Source organism: Ochotona princeps, chromosome 4 (genome assembly GCF_030435755.1).
Source record: "Ochotona princeps isolate mOchPri1 chromosome 4, mOchPri1.hap1, whole genome shotgun sequence".
Lineage (NCBI taxonomy): Eukaryota > Metazoa > Chordata > Mammalia > Lagomorpha > Ochotonidae > Ochotona > Ochotona princeps.
Window position 1 is genome coordinate 57,015,485 of NC_080835.1, and position 22,144 is coordinate 57,037,628.

Consider the following 22,144-nt stretch of genomic DNA (forward strand, 5'->3'; position numbering starts at 1 on the left):
GACTTATTTATTTTTATTTGAAAGGCAGATTTACAGAGAGAGGGATAGAGAGTTAGCTTCCATCTGCTGGTTCACTCTCTCCAAATGGCTGCAATGACCAGAACTGAGCCATTTCAAAGCCAGGAGCCACGGGTGGCTTCTGGGTCTTTCTTGTGAGTGCAGGGTCCCAAGGACTTGAGCCATTCTCCTCCACTGCTTTCCCAGGTCATAAGCAAGGGGCTGAATTAGAAGTGGAGGAGTTGGGACGTGAGTTGGCACCCATTTGGGATGCTGATACTGCAGGTTGAGGAATAGCTGACTACACCATCATGCCAGTCCCAGATTCAGGTCCTTTAAAAAAAAATTGAGGACTGAGAGCAAGCTTCCTTTTAATGGTTTACTCTCCAGGTGCTTGTAATACTGGGACTGGACTAGGACTAAAGCTGGGAGCTGGGTGTGCAGTCCAGGTGCCCCTAATGAATGACAGGACCCCAGCTCCTTGAAGCATTATGACTGCCTCTCACTTTGTGTTAGCCAGGAGGTGGGAGTGAAAGCCAGACTTGCTGAGGAGGGGAGATGGGGGCATGTTTATCACTAGGCCAAATGCCTGAAGCTGTGTTTAGGTCTTGTCTGTTCTAAGACCATGTTTGTCTGGGTTGAGTGATGGTGAAGGGCTTCGGTTTCAGGCTCCTGCACATGGATATCCAATGTTCCCAGCACTACTGACTGAAGAGACCGTTTGGTCTCCAATTGCACTTTTCGTGATTCTGCTGAGAATGTGCACACTGTGGGGCCTCTGCTCTCTTCCATGGCCCGTGGCTGCTCCTCTGCAAGCACCTTGCAGCCATGGTTGTTATGGCTTTGTGAAGTATCTTGAAATTGGATTTTCTGACGTCTCCTGTTTTGTGTATTTTGCTCAAGATTGATTCTGTTATCTGGGAGAGAGATAGTTTCCATCTGCTGGTTCATCTTCCCACATGCCTACAATAGCCAGGGCTGAGCCAGGTGTGAGTCAGGAGTCCAGAACTCTGTCTGGATCTCACACATGAGTGTCAGGGGCCCAAGTACTTGAGCCATTGTCTGCTGCCTCCCAGGATGCAGGAGACTGGATCAGATGCAGAATAGCTGGAACTTGAGTACTAGATATACTTAATTTACTTAAATGTACTTAATTTAGCTTAATTTACTGTGCCACAGTTCCAGTCCTAGAGATTGTATCTTACCAAAAGCTTTTATTGATCATAGGATTTTTTTTTTACTTTTTAGTATTTTCATTTTATGATATAGTTCCGTAGACCTGGAATTTTCCTTATCCCCTCACCAATTACGCCTCCCCTCACCGAGTTCCCCTATATCATTACTATGGCATAGTTAACCATACACAGTCATATGTCCATCATTGCAGGCATGGACAAAGGCAGAGAGTCCAGCATCCTATTGTCAAGATATAGTAAACAGTTTCATTGAGAATCCATCTTTGTCTGGAAGTAGGGATGCATACTGCATTGCATCCTCACATCTGGATATGATAGTCTCCATTACACAGTTACTGTTCATCCCCCATAAACAAAATACAATACAAAATCACCGACAGGAAGAAAAATAGAAATTTATAATGCCAGGAAGTTAAATAACATGCTGCTAGATATGATGGTCTCCATTACACAGTTGCTATACATCTCCTTAAAAGCCACAAAACAAAATCAACAACAGGAAGAAAAAAAAGAAATTAACAACAACATGAAGTTAAATAACATGCTATTGATTGACTAATGTGTGGCTGAGGAAATGAAAATCAAGAACCTTCTTGAAGAAAATGATGCTACTGTGTGATCTATGAGTCATTGAAGAATTTAATCAGAAGAAAGTGTTTTGAAGAGATGAAACTAACCAAAAAAAACCATCAAAATCCATGAGATAGAGTTTGCGCTGGTATTTGTTGGTGAGATATGTCTCTTGTAGACAACAAATAGATGGGTTTTGTTTTTTAATCCAGTCTACTAATCTATGAAATTTGATTGATGAGTTTATGCCATTAACATTCAGGGTTAATACAAATAGGTGGTAATTTGGTTCTGCTATTTTAGCAATGGGTTGTTCATTGATTTAGTCTTCTGTTGTTATTTTACTGGGATGTTCTTCGCATTTGCCTTTGGTTTTGGTGGGCGCTATTCCTTTTCTCTGTCAAGAGAAAATCTTTGAGTATCATTTGTAGGACAGGTTTGGAAGAGGCATATTGTTTCAACTTTTGACTGTGGAAGAATTTCATTTCATTTCTTTTTTTTTTTTTTTAAAGATTTTATTGTTATTGGAAAGCCGGATATACAGAGAGGAGGAGAGACAGAGAGGAAAATCTTCCATCCGATGATTCACTCCCCAAGTGAGCCGCAACGGGCTGCTACACGCCAATCCGATGCCGGGACCAGGAACCTCTTCCAGGTCTCCCACGCGGGCTGCAGGGTCCCAAAGCTTTGGGCCGTCCTCGACTGCTTTCCCAGGCCACAAGCAGGGAGCTGGATGGGAAGTGGAGCTGCCGGGATTAGAACCAGCGCCCATATGGGATCCCGGGGCTTTCAAGGCGAGGACTCTAGCCGCTAGGCCATGCCGCCGGGCCCGAATTTTATTTCATTTTCAAAAAGAAAGGAAAGCTTTGCTGGATACATTATCCTGGGCCAACAATTTTTTGCTTTTAGAATCTGGGATATGTTGCTCCATTCTCTTCTGGCCTGTAGAGTTTCCTGTGAGAGGTCTCCTGTGAGTTTAATTGGCATTGCTTTATATGTCAGTTGATTTTTTTTTCACGTGCACATTTAAGGATCTTTTCTTGATGTTCAATTGAAGAGAGCTTGATTATCATGTGTTATGAAAATCACTTTTGGTCAATTCTGTTGGGAGTTCTGTGCCCCTTCTGGAGGTTGTTTCCCAATTCTTTCCATAGATTAGGACATTTTTCCCTTATTGTTTCATTGAGTACACATTTCATTCCAGCTTCTCTTTCTGCACCTTCTGGGACTCCCATAATTCTCATATTTGACCTTTTAATAGTGTCTTTCCATTCAATTCTTGAATGCTTTTTTTTAGCCTGATCCAGCTCTGCTTCTAGATTTTTGTTTGTTTCCCCCTGGTGACAGGAAATATCTGTTTTGGAGACTCCCACTGTACTTTTAATTTGCTCCACTGTATTCTTCATTTTGATATATCAGCTTTCATTTGATTCATTTCCAATGTGACATATTCCTTGAATGCCTGCTTTACATGCTTCTTGTTGTTAAGAAGTTTTATGGGCCCGGCAGCCGTGGCCTAGCGGCTAAAGTCCTTGCCTTGAAAGCCCCAGGATCCCATATGGGCGCTGGTTCTAATCCTGGCAGCTCCACTTCCCATCCAGCTCCCTGCTTGTGGCCTGGGAAAGCAGTTGAGGACGGCCCAATGCATTGGGACCCTGCACCCATGTGGGAGACCTGGAAGAGGTTCCAGGTTCCCGGCTTCAGATCGGCGCGCATTGGCCCGTTGCGGCTCACTTGGGGAGTGAATCATTGGACGGAAGATCTTCCTCTCTGTCTCTCCTCCTCTGTGTATATCTGGCTGTAATAAAATGAATAAATCTTTAAAAAAAAAAGAAGTTTTATAACAAGTGTTTTGAATTCTGTATCCCCCATTTTCTCAGTGTCTTCCTCAGTGAACTCTGAGGTTGGCAAAGGGTTTTGCTCCTTTGCAGGAGTCTTCAGTAATATTCATTGTGCCTTTGTCTCTTCTTTTGCTCTTGATCAGTGTGCTTATGATTATCAAATTCTTCTTGGAGCAAATTTCTAAGCTGTGTCACCCACAGGTCTACAGTTTGATTTTACTCATAGCAGTTGGTAAACGGCTCTTTGCTCACAGTCACTTGTGCCATTCTCTCTAGCAAATTCCAGGTCTGGGTTCTTATTTTAGATTTCCACCAAGAACTCCATAGCCCCAGCTCCTGGCTCACCACTCTCCACCTCTTGTGATACCGTGCTGTGGCTGCACCATTGTCTGTACAACCTTTCTCCCACTTTCGGTTGGTGCAGGTCCAAGGATTAGGGAGACACCAGGTGTCCTACATAGCTAGGTTGTTGGTAGTGCTGATCTTGCAGAAACTGTTGGCTGTTAGGTCTGAGGGCCACACAGACCTGTTGTGACCCGTACGATGTCATAGGCGGTATTATTTTCCTCTGGGACCAGTGCAATCTACTGAGCTCAGTGAGTTCTTTGAGCTCAGCACATGCACTGCTCATTGTTGTCCCCTGCAGTCTTAAATTCTTTGCCACACTGTAAGAACTGGTGCCTGATGTGCCACTATGAAAGTTCTTGATTTGCTGGCAGTCAGGTCTGTGGGCTACCCAGACCTGTCTTGGGTGGAAACTGTAGGAAGGCACGTTGTTGCAGTTCACTGGGCCAGAAATGGGTTCACTCCCAGCTCAGTGTATGTGCAGTCCTGCCTCCTAGCCCATGCCTCCTTAATCAAAATGATGCTTAATTCAGCTCTAGGAGACTAACCTGGTTGTTGAAAGCCACCCTGTTCCTGTGCCACCGTTTGGGACATGCTGCTCTGTTTCTGCTCCTGGTCAAATCAAACAGACCAGCATGACAAGCAGTTCTTTGGGTTCACCTCTGGAGCTCCCGGTAAACGTCTCTTCCCACCTAGTTGCTGCTGGAGTTCTGGCTGCTGGTGGAGTTCAGATTACTGTTCACTGAATGCTGCTGGGGTATCAGTCACTGCAACACCACACCATTGTGTCCACTGCTTTCCTGTGTCTCTGAGTCTCCAGGTACCCCTCTGCTATAGTTCTGTCCTCTCCTATTTCCTGGAATGTGCCCTCTCTGCTCTACATATGGCTAATATTTCTCTGTCTGTCTAAACATGTCCTTATCCCATTCCATCATCTTAATTCTCTCTTGATCATAGGATTTTTTTTAAAGATTTATTCATTTTATTACAGCCAGATATACACAGAGGAGGAGAGACAGAGAGGAAGATCTTCCATCCGATGTTTCAATTCCCAAGTGAGCCGCAACGGGCCAATGCGCGCCGATCTGAAGCCGGGAACCTGGAACCTCTTCCAGGTCTCCCACATGGGTGCAGGGTCCCAATGCATTGGGCCGTCCTCAAGTGCTTTCCCAGGCCACAAGCAGGGAGCTGGATGGGAAGTGGAGCTGCCAGGATTAGAACCAGCGCCCATATGGGATCCTGGGGTTTTCAAGGCGAGGACTTTAGCCGCTGGGCCACGGCTGCCGGGCCCAATCATAGGATTTTTAATCATTCATTTTGTTGATGTATTTATTGACTTGCATATGTTGAGCGACCTCTGCATCTTGGAATAAGTCCCAGTTGATCATGTAAATGATGTTTTTGGTGTGCTGTTACACTGATTTGCTAGTTCTTTATTGAGAATTTTTGTATCTGTGTTCATTGGGTATATGAGTCTGTTTTATTTTTGTGTGTCCTTGACTGGTTTGGAAATCTAAGTCATGTTCTCTTTATAAAACGCATTTGTTGTCGAAGTCATCACTGGCTCATGGATTACTTGGTGGCATCATTTTTCCCAAGAGACTTTTGTGTTTCCTTTTTGTCACCCATGTGTTGGTTACTCAGTGGTGCATTTTTTCACTGTGCTGTAATTTGTTTTTGTTGTGGCTATTGTTCTAATTCATACCTTGTTTCATGACTTCTCATTTATGGAAATATATAGTAATGGAGTACTGGGGTCTGCCATATCTAGATGTGGGGGTACAATGCAGCATGCATTCCTGCATCCAAACAAAAGGTGGACTCCCAATGAAACTGCTGGACATGTGTAGACAATGGGATGCTGGACTCTGACATTGTACTAGCAATGTCAGGGCACACTTAAATAAGACTAATGGAACTATGACTCCTTATGAAGGACTATGCTATTGTAGCAACATGGGGAAAATCTGTTGGGGGGTGGGAGTTTGGGAGGGAATCTCAGTCTATATGAAATTGTACAATATTCAAAAATTCAAAAAAATTAAAGTGCATTTGAAGTGATTCCCTATCTTTGAATATTTTGGAATAATTTGAGAATTAGTGGTAGTTTTTCCTCCATTTCTGATTCAGCTCTGTTAATGCTTCTGAGAAAGTGGCAGAAGATGGCCCCAGTTTTTGAGCCCTTCCACCCATGTGGAATCCCACGGTCTTGGCTCCGGCCTGGCTCAGCCCCAGTCTTGGAGGCCATTTAAGGAGTGAGTCAGCAGGTGGAAGATCTCCCTTTCTCTGTAACTCTGCCTTTCAAAAAAATAAATTCTTAAAAACATTTGTATCCTTAAAGTTTTGTGGAATTCAGTAGTGAAGCTTTGCTTTGACACGTTTTAGTACTGATGCAGTCTCATTTCTCAGTAGCCTGTTTGGGTTTTCTGTATTTCTTAAGTTTTTCCCATCTTCCCATACTTGTTGATGATAGTTTATAACTTTATGTGGTATCAGTTGTAATATCTGTTTTCATCTGATTTTGAGACTTTGTTGTTGTCTAAAGGCTCATTGATTTTTATCTTTACAAAAAGCTAACACATTTATGTTTTTTGTTAGTTTCCAGTTCATTTATTGATGCTCTGAGCTTTGGTTTCTACCTTTTTTTTTTCTTTTTTAAAGGTCCTTTGAATGTATTTTTGCATTATTTGATAGCTTTCTGTTTGCTTATATGTTGTTTTTTTTTAATTTATTTTGCTTATATGTTGTTAAACTGAATTTTTAAAAAAATATTATGACATAGCATCTGGAGGGAAAAGAAGAGAAAAAAGGGAAACTCTGTTACTTAGAAATATAGACATATGCTGTAAACCACAGTTAAATCTCAAGATGTTAAACCTTTACAAAGATTATGTTTGTGTGTGTATGTGTGTGTGCTGTATATTGTCACAGATCTGAAAGAACATATGCTATTTGTCTTTTGGGGACTGGCTTATTTCACTAAGCATAATGGTTTCCAGCTGGGTACATTCAGTTGCAAAAGACAAGATTTCATTCTTTTTAATGACCGAGTAGTACTTCATAGTATCTTTGTAGCACATTTTCTTTCTTTCTTTTTTAAGATTTATTTATTTTTATTGGAAAGTCAGATTTACAGAGAGAAAGATCTTCCGTCTGCTAGTTCACTCCTCAAGTGGCCATATCAGCCAATGCTGAGGTGATCTGAAGCCAAGAACCAGGATCTTCTGGGTCCTCCCACATGGGTGCAGGGTACCAAGGCTTTGGGCTATCCTCTACTACTATCCCAGGCCACAAGCAGGGAGCTGGAAGGCAAGCGGTACATGAACTTGCACCTATACGGGATCCTGGCACATGTAAGGTGAGGACTTTAGCCGCTAGGCTACCACTCTGGGCTCCACATTTTCTTTGTTTATATAGTAATCTATTGATGGACATCTGGGTTGGTTCCATATTTTTTAGTATATATATATATTTTTTTGATTGATTGCATTGCATTATGTGACACAGCTTTATAGGCACTGGGATTTCCCCCCCAACTCTCCCCGCCATGGTGGATTCCTCCACCTTGTTGCATTACCACAGTTCATATTCAGTTGAGATTCTTTCATTGCAAGCATCTACCAAGCATAAAGTCCAGCATCTTATTGTCCAGATAAGTTCAATGGCTTCTTGGGGAGACCATCTCTGGTCTGAATGGCAGAGTATCATCCCGATCAATTAAAAGCCTTGACATTACATCAGTAACAATTTATAACGTAATGGAATTAGTTGACATGGTATTGAGTAACCAGTATGTTACAAGAGAAAAAAAATGCAAGCTCTGAACCACATCCTGTGAATTCTACATTGACATTTCAATTATTAATTTATATACAACCGGGTTCTATACACCTTAAAATGGCTATAGATTACCATTCAGCTGTCTCATGTCTGTTTTAATTTTAGTATTTAGCAGTTTATAGCGTTGAAGCATGATTTTGCTGAACCTGGCTGTTTTTTGGGTTGGTTCCATATCTTAAGTGTTGTGAATTGCACTATTATACAAATATGGGAGTACAGATAACGCTCTCATATGTGGATTTTATTTTCTTTAAATATATTCCCAGGAATGGGATGGCTGGGTGAAATGGAAGATCTGGTTTTAGATATCTGAAGAATCTCCCTGCTGCCTTCCATAATGGTTGTTTAATTTGCGTTCCCACCAACAATGAACAGAGTACCTTTAGCAGCCCCCCCGCCCCGGCCGCCCCACTGCATCTGCACGTGTATTGTTTTCTGATTTCTGTATGATAACTGTTCTCACTGAGACTCATTGTGGTTCTCATTTGCGTTTCCCTCTTGGTTAGTGAATCTGAGTATTTTTTCATATCTATTAACCATGTGAATTTCGTTCTTTGAGAAATGCCTGGTCATGTCCTTTGTCCATTTCTTCATTAGATTGTTTTACTGTTGAATTTTTGGAGTTCTTTATAAATTCTGGATATTAACCCTTTAGCAGTTGTGAGTTTGCAAATGTTTCCTCTCATTTTGTTGGCTGGCTGTCCACTTCATTGACAATTTCCATTGCAGTGCAGAAGCTTTTTAGCTTGATGTAATCCCTTTTGTTTGTTTTTGCCTTAATTGCCTGTGCTGCTGGGGTCTTTTCCAAGAAGTCTTTGCCTGTGTCTTGCAGAGTGGGCTTGATATTTTCCTCTAGTAATTTGATAGTGTCAGGTCAAAGAGTTAGGTCCTTGATGCATTTAGAGTTGATTTTTGGATAAGGTATAAGGTTCTTCTTTCTTCTGTCATGTAGTTCCAATTTTCCCAGTGCCATTTGTTGAAAAGACTGACCTTCTCCTTAGATTGATTTTAATTTGTTTGTCAAAAATTAGTTGACTATCGATGTGTGGATTCATTTCTCAGATTTTTATCCGTGGCATTGTTCTGCATGTCTGTTTTTCTGCTGGTACATTCTCATTGCCACTGCCGTGTAGTATGTGTTGAAGTCTGGTCTTATGATGCCTTTAACTTTGTTTTTGCTGTTTAGAATTACTTTCGCTATTTGGGGTGTGTTGTGTTCCCATATGAATTTTGGCATCATTTTATTCTGGATATGAGAAGAATGTCATATTGATTTGGATCACATTGAACCTCTAAATCATTTTCAGTAATATGGATATTTTGATATTAATTTCTACCAATTCATGAACATGGCAGATTTATCCATGTTTTGGTGTTGTCTTTTATTTCTTTCTTTAAATTTTTTGTAATTTTTATAGTATAGATCCCTCATATCCCTGGTTAAATTTATTCCAAAGTATCTAAAAGTTGTTGTTTTTTTTTTTTTTTTGTCACTACCATGAATGGGGCTGAACTGTTCTTTCTCAGTCATGGAATTGTTTGTGTATACAAAGGCCATTGACTTTTGTGCATTAATTGTATATCCTGCAAACTTGCTGTACTTTCTTATGAGTTTCAATAGTCTCAGAGTCTTTTGGATCCCCTATATAGATCATCATGTCATGTGCAAACAGGGATAGCTTGACTTCCTCCTTTCCTGTTTTCATCTCCTTGATTTCTTTTTCTTTCCCTGATACTTCCATAACTGTATTGAATAGCGGAGGTGAGAATGATATTATATCCTAGGGGAAATGCCTCCAACTTTTTCCCATTCAACATGATGCTGGCAATGTTTGTTTTTTTTTTAATATATTTTTCTTGATTGTGTTGAGGAATCTTTCTCCTATACCCAATTTGCTTAAGGTGTTTTCTTTTTTTAACCCTGTGTGGTACAAGGTCCCAAGGCTTTGGACCGTCCTCCTCTGCCTTCCCAGGCCACAAGCAGGAAGCTGGATGGCAAATGGAGCAACTGGGACATGAAACGGCACCCATATGGGATCCTGACCTGTGGAGGTGGAGGATTAGCCAATTGAGCTGCCATGCTAGGCCTGGGAGATGTTATATTTTATCAAATGTTTTCTATATCTGTTGAGATAGACTGACAGTTAAAGTGGCACATGTTGAACCAACCCTGCCTGCCAGAGATGATTCACTTGATTCAGAGATGATTGACTTGATTCACATCATTCTGATGTGTTGTTAAATTTGATTAGCTGGTGTTTTGTTGAGGAATTTTGTATCTATATTCATCAGGGATATTGGTTTATAGTTTTTTTAAAAGATATATTTTTATTGGAAAAGCAGATTAGATTTGCAGAAAGGAGAGACAGAGAAAGGTCTACGACGTGGTTCACTCTCCAAATGGCCACAGTGGCTGTAGCTAAGCTGATCCGGAGCCAGGAGCTTCTTCTAGGTCTCCCACATTGAGTGCAGGGTCCCAAGGTTTTGGGCTATCCTCTACTGCTTTCCAAGGCTGTAAGCAGGGAACTGGATGGGAAGTGGAGCAGGCAGGACATAAACCAGTGCCCCTATGGGATCTTGGAGCTTACAAGGGAAGGATTTAGGGCCCAGCATGGGGCTTAGCAGCTGAAGTCCTCACCGGGGACGTGCCAGGGATCCCATATGGGCACCGGTTCTAATCCCAGCTGCGCCAATCCGAAGCAGGAGCCAGGAGGCTTCTTCTGGGTCTCCCATATGGGTTGCAGGGTCCTAAGGCCTTGGGCTGTCCTTGACTGCTTTCCCAGACCACAAGCAGGGAGCTGGATAGGAAGCAGGGCTGCTGGGATTAGAACCAGCATCCATGTGGGATCCTGGGGCTTTCAAGGCGAGGACTTTAGCCGCTAGGCCACGCCGCCGGGCCCAACAGTTTTTGTTAGTCTATTTTATGTCCTATTAGAATTGATTACACTTTCTTGTTTTTCCATTTTGTTGATGTGGAATATTTTTTCCATCCTTTAAGTCTGTGTGTATCTTCATTAATGAGGTGTGTTTCCCGTAGGTGGCAAATAGGTCTTGTTTTTAATCCAGTCTATTTTATGATTGGAGAGTTTAGGCTATTTGTATTCAGGATTATTATTGAAAGATAATGGCTTGGTCCTACCATATTAACATAAATATTCTCATTGTTTTGGAGTTCATTTGTACTTTACTAGAATATTTTTCTGCCTTTGCCTAGTTTGATTGTGATAATACTAATTCTTTAGTTCTATATATAACACATCCTTGCAAATCATTTGTAAGGATGGATGGGTGGTAGTGAATTCTTTCAATTTTTTTTTTTTTGGAAGATCTTTATTTTGCCATCTTTTAGGACCTGGACTGTGTCCATCCATTCTCTCCTAGCCTGTAGAGTTTCTGATGAGAAGTCAGCTGTAAGTCTGACTGGAGGTCCTCTGGAGGTAATCATCTTTTCTCCCATACACATTTTAGAGCCTTTGTGTTTTACTGTGGAAAGCTTGACTGCAGTGTTGGTGGTGTAGATCTTTCCCGGTCATAGCTGGTAGTTCAATGTGCTTCCTGTACTTGGATGCCCCCTTATTTCTCCACATTAGGGAAGTTGACTACAACCTTCCCTCAACTGTTTAAAGGTGTTGGACACTCAAAGTTACGCCACAATAGCTGGAACTTCCACTCATGCCAGCACTAGTACTGTGCAAGAGATCTGTGTAGTACTCTATGCTCCCCGAGACCCAGGTACACAAACCCCCTTTTGTACACAGAATTCCCACAGATGTGTTCACTTGACTCCCATAGCCACAGGGTACTGAGGTTGTAGTCAGGTCCACGACTTTGCTCTGGATAAGGGGAGCAGGCTGTTCCCCACACCACCTTCCTGTGAGTTCTCTGGTTGGGCTGCTCTACTCCTTGGGTTGGTAGACAAGCTTTTGCTTACATGGTCTCTGCCCTACTGCCAATGTAAACTCTTATGACAGTGGGGAATACAGACCTATTTTTTTTAAGGTTTTATTTATTTTTATTGGAAAGGCAGATATACAGAGAGGAGAGACAGAGAGGAAGATCTTCCTTCCAATGGGTCATTCCCCAAGTGGCTGCAACGGCTGGAGCTGAGCCAGTTTAAGCTAGGAGCCTCTTCCGGGTCTCCCATGTGGGTGCAGAGACCCAAGGCTGTGGGCCGTCCTTGACTGCTTTCCCAGGCCACAAGCAGGTAGCTGGATAGGAAGTGGGGCTGCTTGGATTAGAACTGGTGCCCATATGGCATGCTCAAAGTTAGGACTTTAGCCGTTAGACTATCACACCAGGCCCCACAGACTTGTTATCTTGACAACACTAGTGAGATGCATTCGCTAAATAGGGTTAAATCGATGCTGCAGTGAGCAAGGCTCATGCCCACAGAAAGCCACATCCATACTGAGGTCACTGCCATTTCAGTGTGTTCAGCAGTCCCAGTGTGGAGGACTTTGCTGATGGCTCCAGGGCTCTGCCCAACGCTGCACCTGCTGCCCATTAGTCTAAGTGCTCCAAGTGGCAAGGCGTGTATTCTACCCCCACTCCTGCTGTGTGGACCTTATTCCTCTGTTTTGCCTTTGATTCAAACCTGGGTGGGTCTCACAGGTTTCTACATCAGGCCTTACTGCCTGCTACACTGACTGTCCCACCTTTCTTCTAGAATATTCCAGTTGCTGGTAGCAAACCTGTCTGCTGCCGTGCAGTCATGCTGTCCGACTCACTATGTGGGACTACTGTATCTTCTGCAGTATCTCCGCTACTGAATCCTCATCTACCTTTCCCTTGTTTCCTTCCCCAGCCCAAATCAGCAAGTCTTCACTCTATTCAGCCGTCGTGGAACACTCCCTGCCCCTACCCCCAACTGAACTTGTTAGTACTGGTTTTGCATTTAACATAACTTTTATTACCATGCCCTTCCATTTTCATTTTCTCAAGAATTCTTAAATTTCTCTTTTGATTTCTTGAATGAACCATTGTTACTCAGGAGTATGTGTCAATCTTCAGTGTATTTGTGTAATTCCCAGCACTGTTGTTTTTGTGGCTTTCTATTTTTAATTCCATTATTGCCAAACAAGATTCGTGGTAAGACTTTTGAGTTTCGAATCTGTTGAGATGCACCCAATGTGTGGTCCATTCCTGGAGAGAATGTCTATTGTGTAACCATTGGATGAATTTCTCTGTTGGTGCCTGTTGTCTGTAGGAGCTGTGGTGTCATTTACGTTATGTTCTATTTGAGTACAGCAACAGTGTTGTTTGATTTGGGGGTTTGGGTGGTCTCTGCACTGAGGATCATGGTGGGGTCAGGGTCCTCCGCTGTCACTGTGTCAAAGCCTGTCTGTCTTTGCATATATGATCATGCTGTGCATGCAGTGCAGAGACATCTCTAGTCACTATATCCTTGTTGAATTGACACTGTGGTTATCATCCACTGATCTCTGTCTCCTGGAGGTTTTTGTCTCACAGTCTATTTTGTCCGATCCAGATATTCCTGGTTGCTTTGAGTTTGTTTGCACGGATGTTCTGTTTCCATTTTTCTTTCCTTCTTTTTTTTTAAGATTTATTTATTTTTATTACGAAGTCAGGTATACACAGAGGAGGAGAGACAGAGAGGAAGATCTTCCGTCCGATGATTCACTCCCCAAGTGAGCCACAATGGCCGATACTGCGCCGATCCGAGGCCAGGAACCTCTTCCAGGTCTCCCATGTGGGTGCAGGGTTCCAAAACTTTGGGCCATCCTCAACTGCTTTCCCAGGCCACAAGCAGGGAGCTGGATGGGGAATGTGGCCACCGGATTAGAAATGGTGCCATATGGAATACTGGCATGTGCAATGGGAGGACTTTGGTTGCTAGGCCACGCTGCCGGGCCCTCTGTTTCCATTTTCACTTTCATCTGTACATGTCATCACTGGTGAGATCCATTTTGTGTAGGAAGCACATCATTGGGTCTATTTTTTAAAAAGGTTTGTTTTCATTTGAAAGACAGATTTTTTTTAAAAGATTTTATTATTATTGGAAAGCCGGATATACAGAGAGGAGAAGAGACAGAGAGGAAGATCTTCCATCCGATCATTCACTCCCCAAGTGAGCCGCAAACGGGCCGGTGCTATGCCAATCCGATGCCGGGAACCTGGAACCTCTTCCTGGTCTCCCCGCGGGTGCAGGGTCCCAATGCATTGGGCCGTCCTCGACTGCCTTCCCAGGCCACAAGCAGGGAGCTGGATGGTAAGTGGAGCTGCCGGGATTAGAACCGGCGCCCATATGGGATCCCGGGGCTTTCAAGGTGAGAACTTTAGCCACTAGGCCACGCCGCCGGGCCTGAAAGACAGATTTTTTAAAGAAAAGATTTATTTATTTTTTAATTGGAAAGTCAGACTCACAGAAGAGGAGATAGAGAAAAAGATCTTCCATACACTGGTTCACTCCCCAAGTGGCCGCAGTGGCTGGAGCTGAGCCAATCCAAAGCCAAGAACCATGAGCTTCTTCCAGGTCTCCCATGCAGGTGCAGGGTCCCAAGGCTTTTCGCTGTCCTCAACTGCTTTCCCAGGCCACAAGCAGGGAGCTGGAAGGGAATTGTAGCAAGCGGGACACAAACTGGTGTCCATGTGGGATCCTGGCATGTGCAAGGCTAGGACTTTTAGCCACTAGTCTACTATGCTGGACCCCTAAAAGACAGATTTTACAGAGAAGGAGAAACAGAGATCTTCCATCTACTGGTTCACTCCCCAAATGACCACAATGGCTAGAGCTGAATTGGTCTAAAGCTGGGTTCCCAAAACTTATTCTGGATCTTCCACGTGCCTATGTGCCTCCCCTGCTTTCCAAGGCATACAGGCAGAGAGCTTGATAGGAAGTGGAGCAGCTGGGACACAAGCCAGTGCCCATATGGGATGCCAGTGCTAGTGGGCAGAGGATTAGCTTGTGATACCACTGTGCCAGCCCTGGTCTCTCTTTTGATTGAGGACTTTCATCCTTTCTCTTTTTTTTTTTTTTTTTAAAGATTTATTTATTTTTATTACAAAGTCAGATATACAGAGAGGAGGAGAGACAGAGAAGATCTTCCGTCCGATGATTCACTCCCCAAGTGAGCCGCAACGGGCCGGTGCTGTGCTGATCCGATGCCGGGAACCGGGAACTTCTTTCCGGGTCTCCCCCGCGGGGTGCAGGGTCCCAAGGCTTTGGGCCGTCTTCAACTGCCTTCCCAGGCCACAAGCAGGGAGCTGGATGGGAAGTGGAGCTTCCGGGATTAGAAATGGCGCCCATATGGGATCCCGGGGCTTTCAAGGCAAGGACTTTAGCCGCTAGGCCACGCCGCTGGGCCCGACTTTCATCCTTTCATACGCAAGGTTATTACTGATAAATATGAGTTAGTCCTGTTTATCTTGAATATCTTTTTCTTCTTTGGTTTTCATCTCCATCTTGATAAAGCTTGGCTTTCTTTGTGTCTGCTCTCCTGGTCAGTTTTTAGACTTTCACGTGTTTTGGCAACAGGAGTTAACTTTATTCTACTTGTGTCATAGGGTTCCTTGACATGTCTTCTGGGAGGTCAGTCTGGGGGTGGTGAGTGCTCTGTTTCTTGAGTTAGGCAGGATAGCTTTTCCGGGTGTAGTGTTCTTGGTGAGCAGTATTTTTCCTTTGCAACTTGGAATGTATCATTCCATTCTCTGTAGTTCTATAAGATTTCTTCTGAGAAATATGCGAGTGTCCTGCAGGTCCTGAAAGTGACTTTGTCACTTGCAGATGTTAGAACTGCTTTTGCGGTGGTGTTCACAGCATTGCTTAGAATGCGTTGCTGGCAGGTGTTTGCTGGCCATTCCTATTCTGGTTCCCATGGGCCTCCCAGATGGGAAGGTAGGATCTTTACTGAGATGGGGGCACTTCAGCTGTGGTCTCCACACTTTTATTCCTTTCCTTTGCTTGAAGGATCTCCACAATTCAAATCGATCTTGGTGTCATGGCATCTCCAAGGTCTCAAGGGGCTTTTGTTCCTTATCTTTGTGTATGTGGGCTCATTGGATATTGATACAAAGTTGTCTTAGCATTGACATCTTCTCTGTGCAGCTAGACTGGATCCTGTCACTAAGGTGTAGGGCCATGCCTTGCCAGCAACCTTGTTTTCTTGGCCATCTGATGCTGCCTGTGTCCTTAGGTAGAAATTTATGTGGCAGATGACTTTTTAGAAAGTTGCTTTTGCAGTAAGAGGCTTTTTCTCTGAAATTGAGTCTACAGGTGTTGTCTTGGCATGAGTTCTTGTTGGAGGCTGGGGTATAGGGTCCCTGTGTCTTCCACTGTAATTGATGGCAATATATGTAGGGGGTTTGGGACATACCCACGTCCTGGAATGGCTCCCAGTAGAGCTTGTAGGGTGGGGTCACAGGGGGTGCTAGCCCTTGGTCTAGGGGAGCTGTGGTTGCAGGGATTGGTTAGGCTCCTGTAGTGGTAGCCGAGTGGCTGGAGCACAACAGCAGTGACCTGAAGTATGTAGGAGGTGTGCAGTTCCTTCACGATGTCCTGTGGGTTCCTGGCAGTGACCTCCTCCTGGCAGGGGTGGGGGGGCAGTCACTGTGCTGTACCACCTGGGACTGGGAGAAGGATGCAGTAGGTCTTCTGCCGATCACACTCCGTGCCCACAGCCCCCTAAGACTGCATGTAGCTCCGGTCTGCCTGCTGCTGAGGTCCACTTGGTGCTTGAAGTCTGCAACCAGCAGGCAAGGATGCTGGCCAGGGTATTAGAGCAATGGACAAATACATGGATCTTGTGTGGCATGGGCAAGCGATTCCAGAGGTGCCACCTGCAGGCTCTGACCTGGGGTTAGGAGCTGCTGCTGGGATCTGCCTGGTGTTGGATTTTACCAGTGTGGCTGGGGTTCCCAGCTGCAGTGCTGTGTCCACATAGGGTCTTCTCCCTAGTGGCTGGAGTCTTGCTCCTTGCTGTCTGCCTGAGGTATGAGTCTGGGGAGCAGCAGGGCCTGTCCCTTTGCTCCCTAGGTGAAATGAATCTGGGTTGCACTTGAGTCTTGCAGCCCTGGGGCCCTGTGCAGTCTTGTGGATGCTCGCCACGCCTGCTTGAAATTGGTGGGACAGGGAGACTGATGCAGGCCAAAACACGAGTCTGTCCGTTGGGGGCTGGGCGGGTTTAGAAGCTGCCTTTGTGAGTGCTGGCCTGGTGATAGAGGCCTCTGGGCCTCATCAGGTGCTGGCCTGGGCGCATGTGCAAGGTCAGCCCCCCAGCACTGGGCGTCTTGCTCCACTGGCTGCCAAGGTTTACGGAGGGTTGATGGGGCTGGCACCTTGGTTGCCTGACTAAGCAGGGTACAGAAGCTTGGTCCCCAGGTACGGGCCCTGGGTAGTGAGATGCAGCCCTGTCTGGCTCAGGTTTCATGACAGCTGGTCTGGTTTCAGTTATGAGGTCTGGATTGCAGCCCCGTCCTGTTCCCAAGCAGGAGAGATTTCTGTTCCCCTGCTGCATGAAGCAACTCACACCAAGGTGGGGTTGCTGTTCTTGGCTGGGTGTGGCTGCCATTTCCCTGGGAAACAGGAACCCAGGGTGGCTGAGGTGGTGTTGGTGGGAACTCCGAAGCATGCACGAATCTATGGGGTCCCAGGTTGGACTCTTAGGTCTATGGGGCCACAGGGCGGTGATCAGAGCCAGAAAGGACCCTAGGGGGACACTTTGCTGTACCCTTGATGATTGAAACCAAGGTCATTGCTGTGTCCCTGACCTGGGCCCCTCCAGGCCTCGTTGTTCACCTGTTCCTTCTTGGCCTCTGGTCTGAACTTGAGCTAGGGAAGTACCCGATGCCTCTGGTCGGGAGGCACTGTGTGGGATGCGCTGGCAGTGCAAATGGGTGCTGTGGCTTATTCCGCATGCTGTTGCTTTGTTCTGAAGCTTCAGACACTGCGTGCTCCGTCTGACTGAGAACAACTCGCAGCCCCTGATGACCAAGCTGCAGTGGCTCTTCGCCTTCCTGGAGCACAGCCAGGTATTTTCACGGGACCCGGGGTGGGGAGGAGGGCACCATGGGGAGGGCTCCCCTGGGCTGGTTCCTGGGCTCCCCCTGCCTGGGAGGAGTTGAGTGGCTGAGCCCTATCCAGGCTGGCACAGGTTCTTGGCAAAAGCCTGTGCTGCCTGTCTTGTGGGCAGGGGAGACTGTGCCTGCTCGAGCCCCATTGTGTTCATCCACTGTCGGGCTGTTGAGGGGGTGGGTGAACCGAATAAATGTTGTCTCTGCCCTTGATGAAACCAACAGGCCTTGGCCAGGGTGGGGCACAAGAGGTGAGCAAGCTCGGGCCTGAGGCCTGCAGCCGAGTGACCTTGGCTGAGGGCAGTGACCGGGGGAGGCAGAGGTTAGTGATCGTGGGAAGGCTGCCCTCAGCACTCATCCAGACGGGCAGAGACGGGGCAGCTGGCAAAGACCCAAAGTGTGAAGTCTCCTAAGCACTAAACCATGGGCTCTGCTTTGGGAGATGTGCTGGGGGTGCGTCAGGGACAGCTGGGACTGGAGAGGGCTCGTCTCAGGTTGGACTCCAGGCACAGCACCTTTCGTGGTTCTCATCCCAGCGGCCCGCCATTTCCCCTGAGAACTTTCTCTCTGCATCCTGGACACCTTGGTTCAGCCCGGGCACCCAGCAGGACTGCTCAGAGTACCTGAAGTACTTGCTGGATCGGTAAGGGAGGCTGGGGCCAGCAGGTGCAGAGCGTTCCTGCCAGGGGAGCCTTGCGGCTATTTGCTGGATTGCTGCTTCCCAGAAAGGGGAGTGCTGCCTTGCACTTGGGGGAGTGGGAGGTAGGGGGTGGGGTTGCCTGGCCCTGCACAGCTGCAGTGAACTCTGGCAGGGCGTGTATCCCTGTGGCTGTTCTAGGCTGCTGGTGACACAGCATCTCCGTGAGCCTGCATACAGGTCACCCTGTCGCATGAGATGCACCTGCATGTGGATGTGCACGAACTCCCCTGAGTGTATGTGTGCGCATGCACCCTGTGCAGATCCCTGCATGTGTCTGGAAACACGTGCAACACATGAAGAGGCCTGAACGAAGCAGGTGTGTGGCCATGGCTGGTATGGACGCAGACCCTGTGTCGCCCACTCCAGGCTGCACGAAGAGGAGAGAACAGGCGCGAGGATCTGTCAGAAGCTCAAGCAGTCCAGCCTGCCCTCCCCGCCCGAGGAGGCCCCGGGCCCGCGGTTGACCTCCGTGGAGACCATGTTTGGGGGCAAGATTGTGACGCGTATCCGCTGCCTGCGCTGCCTCAACGTCTCCTCGCGGGAGGAGGCCTTCACGGACCTCTCCCTGGCTTTTCCTCCACCCGAGCGCTGCTGCCGCCGCCGCCGCCTGGGCTCGGTGGTGCGCCCTGCGGAGGAGGTCAGCGCCCAGGGGGCCAGCAGGGTGGGGGCCAGGAGGCAGCGCAAGCTCTGCATCGCTGGGGACGCCGCCCCTCCCTTGCTGGATGTCCTGGGAGCCGACGAGCAGCAGGTGGACAGGGAGGAAGAGGCGAAGGAGGGGAGGGCGGAGAAAGATGAGGGAGACGGGGAGAAGGAGGAGAAGGAAGTAGAGGAAAGCCCCCTGGCAAGGGAAGAAGAGGAGGAGGAGGAAGAGAAGGTGAAGAAGGAGAAGGAGGAGACAGAGACGGAGAAGGAGAAGGAGGAGGAGGACTTGGGCCCTGGAACTGCTGCCACCACCCCCACCCCGACCCCCACCCCCACCGGGGAGCCGAGCAGCGGGTCCGAGGGTTCCCGCTCCGTGCTGGACCTGGTCAACTACTTCCTCTCTCCCGAGCGGCTGACTGCGGAGAACCGCTACCACTGCGAGTCCTGCGCCTCCCTGCAGGACGCCGAGAAGGTGGTGGAGCTGAGCCAGGGCCCGCGCTACCTCATCCTCACGCTGCTGCGCTTCTCCTTCGACCTGCGCACCATGCGGCGCCGCAAGATCCTCGATGATGTCGCCCTCCCGTTGCTGCTGCGCCTGCCGCTGGCCGGCGGCCATGGCCAGGCCTACGACCTGTGCAGTGTCGTGGTGCACTCGGGTGTGTCCTCCGAGAGCGGCCACTACTACTGCTATGCCCGTGAGGGTGCAGCAAGGCCTGCCGCCTCTGCCCTGGGGGCCTCCGACAGGCCTGAGCCGGATAACCAGTGGTACCTGTTCAATGACACCCGAGTGTCTTTCTCCTCCTTCGAGTCTGTCAGCAACGTCACATCCTTCTTCCCCAAAGACACGGCCTACGTGCTGTTTTACCGGCAGCGGCCAGGGGAGGCGCCAGTGGCCGAACCCGGATCCCCCAGGGCGCGGGCAGAGCCCACACTGCACAAGGACTTGATGGAGGCCATTTCCAAAGACAACGTGCTGTACCTGCAGGTGAGCAGCTGCCTCCAGGCCTGGTCTTGGCCCATATATACACCCAGCCCTCCGGGTTGGGGCTGCCCTGCTTGGCTGCTTTTATGAGACTGTAGCGACTTCCCACCCCTGCCCAAGCAATGGTGTGGGGAAGCGCCCCTCAGGTTCCCTGTCCTTCCCCAGGGATTATCCCCCACCCCTAACACCTGGGCCTCTCCCTGCTTGCTTTATAGTCATTCCTGCAAGGGCAGTCCAACAGGTGCCATGTAGAAGGTGGCTCCTGGGCTGGAGGCAGGGATTGGGGAAGCGACCGCTTTGCCATGGGAGGGCACGCTTTCTCTGCACTGTGTCTGCTCCCTGGTGGCAGGGTTAGGAACCAGCAGAGGCCCCGTGTGCTGTGTGTGAGGTGGTCTGCCCAGCCCCTACCATCCTGTTCCCTGGGGCTGGGTCATGCCCTGGTGAGCTAGTTACAGCCTAGTGCAGAATAAGTCCTTTCCTCCCAGGGGCTGGAGTTCTTGCTGGGAGGTGTTTGAGATTTGAAGTGCTTGTCAGTAGGATGCAGGGACTGGCCTGCCTGTGGCCTGGCCCCCAGGAAATAATCAGGAAGGTGGTGCTTGGTGTTTTGGGGGCAGGAGAGAGGGGCAGCCTGGGTTTCAGGGTCTGAATTTGAAGTTGCTTTTCCCACCCACATTGGTGTTCCCAGGAGCAAGAGAAAGAGGCTCGGAGCCGAGCAGCCTACATCTCAGCCCTCCCAGCGTCTCCCCACTGGGGCCGGGGCTTTGACGAAGACAAGGATGAGGACGAAGGCTCCGCAGGAGGCTGCAACCCTGCAGGTGGCAATGGCGGGGACTTCCACAGACTGGTTTTCTAATGAGAACCCTCTCCCAGGCTGTTTCCTCTGGAGAGCGGCATATCATGGGCAATCAAGGGAGCCCTGGACCCCCTCTTCTGGGTAGCCAGCTGGAATTCTGAGGTCTCAGGCAGAGGAGCAAGTTGAGGCCTGATGCAGGCCCTTCCAAGGGCAGTGGAACCCTGGCCCTTATTCCAGTAGCAGAGCCGTACAGGTGGAGAGCCGAGCCTTGGGTTCTGACACTGGGACAGCTGCATTAAGATGGCACTCCCAAGTGTCTTGGCTGACAGGCAGAAACCTCACTGGATTTGCAGTGGGCTCTGGCCTCCAGCCCACCTCTGTCCCCAGAAGTAACCAACCCTGGGCTAGAGGACTCTGCTTGGGAGGCAAGGCTGGGCCTAGCCTCCGCTGACTGGCGCTGGTCGCCTTGCCTTGGGTGCCTCCTGGTCAGCTCTGGCTGTAGCATGGAAGCTCACTGGGATGCATGCCTGAGGCCCAGGGTCCCCTCTGGCTGGCCTCCAGCTCTCCCGAGAGCTTTGGGACTGAGGCAGGTGTGTGCCTCTGTCATTGCCCTCTGGAGAGCCGTGCTAGGTGATAAGCAGCCTGGCCCAGGGCCAGACGCAGGGCTCCTGCCCGGTCCGTGTCCTTACCTGCCCACACCAGGTGTTGAGCCCCAGAGAAGGCCTTCGTCCCCCACCCTGACCCCTGCCCCTGCCTGCCTCAGTGCCTGAGATGCCGCCATTAGCATCCCCCCCTCTGACCACAGTGGAGGGTCCTTATTTTCCTGCAAAGATGTTTGCGTTTCTCACAAAGCCATGGTCTGTGCGGAGGCAGCTGGCTGGCTTGGCTGCCCTGTGCTTGCTGGCCAGGTGGGGCCACCTCCATGTGCCCTGACACTGCTGTAGTCCCTTCAAAATAGAGAGGAGACACCCTTGTTCTCAAACAGGAATAAAACTAGATTCTCTGACACCTGGTAAATATGTTGTTCTTCCTGCCTCAGTGGCTGCGCTGGGCCCTGCCCTAGGTGTGCTCCCCTGGCTGGGAAATCTGGTGGCGCTTCAAGGGTAAGGAGAGGACCCACTGCTTTCCACGCACTGGCAACATGCTTCTGCACTGGTGCTGGGCCTGGAGGGACTGGGTGGGAGGCCAGTGCCAGTGGAGGGGAGGGCC

At 48.1% G+C, this 22,144-nt stretch overlaps 1 protein-coding gene across 2 annotated transcripts in view; it reads left to right on the forward strand.

The window, feature by feature from the left end:
- USP35 (ubiquitin specific peptidase 35) overlaps positions 1-21,943 on the forward strand; it is an 87,894-nt gene extending 65,951 nt beyond the window's left edge. For both annotated transcript variants that reach the window (XM_058663653.1, XM_058663651.1), the window contains exons 8-11: positions 17,683-17,776; positions 18,355-18,461; positions 18,885-20,145; positions 20,828-21,943. In XM_058663653.1, the coding sequence (XP_058519636.1) occupies positions 17,683-17,776; positions 18,355-18,461; positions 18,885-20,145; positions 20,828-20,995 (1,630 nt within the window). In that variant the 3' untranslated portion in view covers positions 20,996-21,943. The remainder of the gene's footprint in view (positions 1-17,682; positions 17,777-18,354; positions 18,462-18,884; positions 20,146-20,827) is intronic.
- Positions 21,944-22,144: the final 201 nt, after the last annotated feature.